Source organism: Scyliorhinus torazame, chromosome 14, assembly GCF_047496885.1.
Source record: "Scyliorhinus torazame isolate Kashiwa2021f chromosome 14, sScyTor2.1, whole genome shotgun sequence".
Classification (NCBI taxonomy): Eukaryota; Metazoa; Chordata; class Chondrichthyes; order Carcharhiniformes; family Scyliorhinidae; genus Scyliorhinus; species Scyliorhinus torazame.
Window position 1 is genome coordinate 75,305,214 of NC_092720.1, and position 6,000 is coordinate 75,311,213.

General features: G+C 49.3%; 1 protein-coding gene across 2 annotated transcripts in view; it reads right to left on the minus strand.

Moving 5' to 3' along the window:
* LOC140389822 (uncharacterized) overlaps window positions 1-5,234 on the minus strand; it is a 344,727-nt gene extending 339,493 nt beyond the window's left edge. For both annotated transcript variants that reach the window (XM_072474370.1, XM_072474369.1), the window contains exons 1-2: window positions 5,181-5,234; window positions 4,449-4,513 (exon numbers count right to left, since the gene is read on the minus strand). In XM_072474370.1, coding sequence (XP_072330471.1) covers window positions 4,449-4,513; window positions 5,181-5,222 — 107 coding nt within the window. In that variant the 5' untranslated portion in view covers window positions 5,223-5,234. The remainder of the gene's footprint in view (window positions 1-4,448; window positions 4,514-5,180) is intronic.
* Between the last annotated feature and the right edge of the window lie 766 nt (window positions 5,235-6,000).

The following is a 6,000-nucleotide window of genomic DNA, read 5'->3' on the forward strand; positions in this document are numbered from 1 at the left end:
CCGAGCGATAGGCCAGCAGGGCGAGGTAGAAGTCGGATCCCGCATCGGCAGCATTGCAGAGGAGCTATTTGACTATGTGGACGCTCTTCTCCGCTTTGCCATTGGATTGAGGGTACAGGGGACTGGATGTCACATGCACAAAGTTGTACCTCCTGGCAAAGTTGGACCATTCTTGGCTTGCGAAGCAGGGGCCACTGTCCGACATCACAGTGAGTGGGATGCCGTGACGAGCAAAGGTGTCCTTACAGGCACGGATGACTGCAGACGATGTGATGTCGTGCAAACGTACCACCTCCGGGTAGTTTGAAAAATAGTCTACAATCAGAACATAGTCCCTGCCCAGCGCGTGGAACAGGTCGATGCCAACCTTGGACCAAGGGGACTTGACCAACTCATGGGACTGTAGGGTCTCACGTGGTTGGGCCGGCTGGAACCGCTGACAGGTGGGGCAGTTGAGCACTGTGTTGGCGATGTCATCATTGATGCCAGGCCAGTACACTGTCTCTCGGGCCCGTCGGCGGCACTTCTCCACGCCAAGCTGGCCCTCGTGTAGCTGTTCCAAGACGAGCTGGCGCATGCTGTGCGGGATAACAATGCGGTCCAGCTTCAAGAGGACACCATTGACTACCGCCAGATCGTCTCTGATGTTGTAGAACTGCAGGCATTGGCCCTTGAGCCAACCGTCTGTTAGGTGGCGCATGACACGCTGTAGCAGGGGGTCAGCCGCAGTCTTGCGGCGAATTTGGACGAGGCCGGTAGATTGGAGGCCACGAAGGCCGCATGGGCGTCAACCTGGCAGACAAATCCCACTGGGTCACACGGGGTGTTGACTGCCCTGGACAGAGCGTCGGCTATGATCAGGTCTTTGCCCGGGGTGTATACGAGCTGAAAGTCGTATCGCCGGAGTTTGAGCAGAATGCGTTGGAGGCGAGGCGTCATGTCGTTCAAGTCATTTTGTATTATATTGACCAGCGGGCGATGGTCGGTCTCAACGGTGAATTGGGGAAGGCCATACACATAATCATGAAATTTGACGACACCGGTCAACAGGCCCAGGCATTCCTTTTCTATCTGCGCGTAGCGCTGTTCCGTGGGGGTCATGGCGCGTGACGCATATGCAACGGGGGCCCATGATGAGGCCTCATCGCGTTGCAGGAGCACTGCCCCAATGCCAGATTGGCTGGCATCAGTCAAAGTTTTTGTCTCTTTCGCTGGATCAAAAAAGGCTAATACCGGGGCCGTGGTAAGTTTGGTTTTAAGTTCAGTCCATTCGCGCTCGTGGACAGGAAGCCATTGGAACTCTCATCTTCCTGACCAGGTTCCTGAGAGCTGTGGTATGAGAGGCGAGGTGAGGGATGAACCTCCCTAGGAAGTTGACCATGCCCAGAAATCGGAGGACCGCCTTCTTGTCCTCTGGCTTTTTCATGGCTGTGGTGGCAGCCACCTTGTCCGCATCCGGCCGCACACCCAACTAGGAGATGTGGTCCCCTAGGAACTTGAGTTCCGTCTGGCGAAGGAGCATTTGACTCTGTTGAGGCGTAGGCCCTGCTCCCGTATGCGTTTGAACACGCGCTGGAGGCGACTGATATGCTCCTGCAGGATGGTGGACCAAATGATTATGTCGTCATCATAGACGTGAACACCTTCAATGCCTTCCATCATTTGTTCCATGATCCTGTGGAATACTTCTGACGCCGATATGATCCCAAACGGCATCCTGTTGTAACAATATCTGCCAAAGGGGTGTTAAAGGTGCACAGTTTCCTGCTGGATCTGTCTTGTTGAATTTGCCAGAATCCTTTCGAGGCGTCAAGTTTGGTGAAGAGGTTGGCCCGAGCCATCTCGCATGTGATCTCTTCGCGCTTGGGGATTGGGTAATGCTTCCTCATTATGTTGTGATTCAGATCCTTTGGATCAATGCTGATTCTTAGCTCGCCGGAAGGCTTCTTTACGCACACCATGGAACTGACCCAGTCGGTTGGTTCCGTAACTCTGGAGATCACTCCTTGGTCTTGGAGGTCCTGCAGCTGCTGCTTGAGGCGGTCCTTGAGGGGTGCTGGAACTCTGCGAGGTGCATGCACCACAGGCGTGGCGTTCTGTTTGATCATGATCTTGTAAGTATATAGGAGCGTGCCCATGCCTTCGAAGACGTCGCGGTGCTGGTCGATGATGGCGTTGAGTTGCGCCCTGAAGTCAGCATCCTGGAAGGCAGACGTGTCATCAGGAGAGAGAGAGTGAACTCTTTGAACGAGGTTTAGCAATTTGCGCGCCAAGCAGAGAGCCCTTCGAGGAGCCCACAATCTCAAAAGGAAGGATGGCTTTTCGTGACTTGTGCGTCACTTCGAGTTGGCATGAGCCGGTAGCAGGAATGATGTTGTCATTGTAGTCCAATAGCTGGCAGGCCGATGGGAGAATGGTTGGTTTGACACAAAGGTTTTGGAAAGCAGACCACGCCATAAGATTGGCGGAGGCACCAGTGTCCAGGCGGAATCGTATTTGGGACCGGTTGACGGTCAGGGTGGCACACCACTCATCATCTGGATCGATGCTGCACACCGATAGCGGCTGGTGTCTTTGCTTCGGGGACAGCCTGTTTTTCGTTACGTCACCGACTCGAAAAGGCGCCTTCGGGTCCTCGGTGTCACTGCTGTGTGGGAGGTCGGAATCGGACTCGGTGACCGTGGGTTGAATTGCCCGAACATTCCTGCGAGGCTGACTGAAGCGATATGAATTGGGAGGCTGAGCTGCTCGACAGCAGGCAGCATAGTGGCCAAGTCTTCCACATCGTAGGCATTGTCGAGATTTTGCGGGGCACTGCCGCTTTAAATGGGCAGATCCACAGTTGCCGCACGTCGTGATGACAGCACGTTCGCTGCGCCACTGCGCATGCGCGGTGCGGTCCTGCATGGTGCGCACCTGCGCATTACGTTCCTCCATGTCGCCGTCCCCTCATTTGGTGCGTACAAGAGCGGGGGTCTGCGAAAAGCGCGCGAAATGACCGCCCTCATCCAGGCTGGGACCCAGGAGGTGTTCAATCACTTGGACCCGTTCCGCCTCGTGGGGACCTTGCCGCGCCGTTTCAGCCTCTTGTATATGGGAGTACCGACTGGTGGCATTTTCATGTAGGACACAGGTCTCGATGGCGGTCGCTAGGGTGAGTTGCTTTACTTTGAGGAGCTGCTGATGTAGGGTGTCCGACTGAACACCGAAAACAATCTGGTCGCATATCATGGAGTCGGAGGTGGGCCCGTAGCTGCAAGATTGCGCAAGGATGCGGAGGTGCGTTAAAAAGGATTGGAAAGGTTCATCCTTACCCTGCAAACGCTGCTGGAACATGTAGCGTTCGAAACTTTCATTCACCTCTACGCTGCAGTGAGTTTCAAATGTGAGGAGAACCGTCTTGAACTTTGTCTTGTCTTCGTCATCTGCAAAGGAGAGAGAGTTGAAAATGTGGATGGCATGGTCCCCGGCCGTGGAGAGGAGAAGAGCAATTTTTCTGGTGTCCGAGGTACCCTCCCTGTCCGTGGCTTCGAGGTAGAGCTGGAAGCGCTGTTTGAAAATCTTCCAGTTGGCCCCGAGGTTGCCGGCGATGCGGAGCGGCGGCGGCGGGCTGATGTTGTCCATGTTTCAGAATGACAGAATGCTGGCGGAAGGCACTTGCAGGTAGGTCTATGAAGTGCTAGTATGCAACCACACCTGGTATCATGATGTGTTGGGTGTTCTGGATCACAGACAGGTCACCAACACTTGGAAGTAGTGCAACACTATTTTATTAAAAGGTTAACTATTTAAACATACTTGAACTGTGGGCAAATACGATACCAGCTTTAACTATAGACCTTTGCCTTGTCCTAACCAATTGGTGCACTCAGCACATGGTGAATGTCTGTGTTGCAGGCTGTGAGCTCTGTGCTCCTAGCTAGCTGCTACTCGAATGAGCAGGAACTCTGATGTCCCCTGTCTTTATAGTGCGTGTGCTCTCACTGGTGATTGGCTGCGGTATTGTGTATGTTGATTGGTCCCACTGTGTGTCCATCAGTGTGTGGCTGCACCATGATATACTGGTGTATATTATGACATGGTGGAGCAGGCTCGAAGGGCCAAAAGGCCTGTTCCTGCTCCTATCTTCTATGTATCTATTTAAACAGACAGTCGGATCAGGCACCCAACATTGGGCTCAGGCCCACCTGTTCCAACACAGGCTGAGGCAAACTCATTTCTAACTTTTTATAGTTTCAACAATGGATATTGCGTTTGGAGATTGAACAGTCTGAGATCCCAAATCAGAGGATATTCTTTCAGTATTCCCAAATGCATTGTCTTTATCTTGCCACTCTTCAAACTTCCATCTTACTGATTGACAAGGGCCAATCTACACTTCTGTGGTTTATTAGTTGCTTCAAAAATAACCTATTTCTATTTCACACAGCATACATTTGAAGACCTACCAGAGAATATTCAGTATAGCGCAAGTAGTGAGTCCTCCAGTGACAGCTCGGCGGAACCACATTACCTTACACAAGAGAAGAAATACATTTTACCTCCTGTAGAAATTAAATACAAGAACACTCAGTGCCAACAGAACAAATGTATTAAGTCTTAAAGGAACAAAAGATCAATAATTTAAAGCCTTGCATAACATTTATGGTTATGTTGATGTCACCAATAGATGATGCTCAAATTCAATCGTACAAATCTTTATCGTGAATCTGTGAGTATAATGGTAATACAGGTTTACATCCTGCCTGCTGACAATCCAGATCGCAATGCAATATAAAATGCAACTTTAACATGAATAAAGGAATAGTTATTTTGTGTTTAACATATTTATTTGCACCACAGGAAGTTTCTGTGTTTAGAATATCAATCTTTCATACAGTCAATCATCAGTTTACAGGCACAAGTCATATTCTGTGTGATTTTCTGACATTTAACATTTTTTTTGTTTTAAATTAGTGTCACATTTTCCTGGCTGAGACATTTCACTTTCAATATTCTTTGACAACCAAAGGAACTTATTTTGCATGTGATAAATATACTGGGAAGTCAGATCGTCCAAACTACAAACAAACGATCTAGTAATATGCTTAATAAACCAGACTGCTCGTATTGTGTAACAAATTATTGAATAACAGGGGCATCTTGACAAGAAGATAAATTCAATTAAACTTGATTCCTACCTGGGACCTGTTTTGTGAAATCTCATTAAATAACATTGGCATCACATTTATAATGCCTCCTGGAAAAAAAAACATGAAACGCATTAAAAGACATTGGTTTATGTTTGTCACAAAGCTGAGTATCCATTCAGATCCAAGACTGATGAATATCCACTGACTCCAGAGATTTAATTTAAATTCAGTCTTAAACTAAAACTGTCTACTTATGCAGATAATTTTATTATTTTTGCGATTAACTTGAGTGCCTGCGCCTGATGAAAGTAACATAGCGGTCTGAAAATAATGTTGGGATACTTACCATCCTATTAACATTGGCACAATGGCCTCTGGCACCGAGTGGAGTCCTGTGAATGGTGACAGAAGCTGTTGCCTGGCCATGCTGGCGGCCATTTGTATTTTATAACTCATGCTCTGTACAAGGAAGAAACTTGTGCAGCTTGTGTGGCTGATGGTCCATTTATGCTGGCAGTGTGTAGTGAATTGAGGTGCTGTCACAGAGGAGGGTCACCTGGTCCCAGCAGCCAATCGGGATTGAGGGTGGGTGATCACCCCAGAGGGTGGATTCCCCTCCTGGGTAGAATACATCGGGAGCCATACAGTAAAGATGTAAGGTGGAGGTGCTGCTCCAGGGCAGCAAGGCCGGAGGCCTCTGTATCATTGTGCCTAGTTATCAATATATCCTGTTTCTTCAAACCAAGAGCCTCTGCCTCATCGCTGCCAGGCTGCCACACAGTGAATGGCCCAATTTGCAATTCTTAAAGGAAGACCACTCCAAAGTTGACTCAGTATGTTTTACATTTCTTTATGTGGGGTCAAGGAG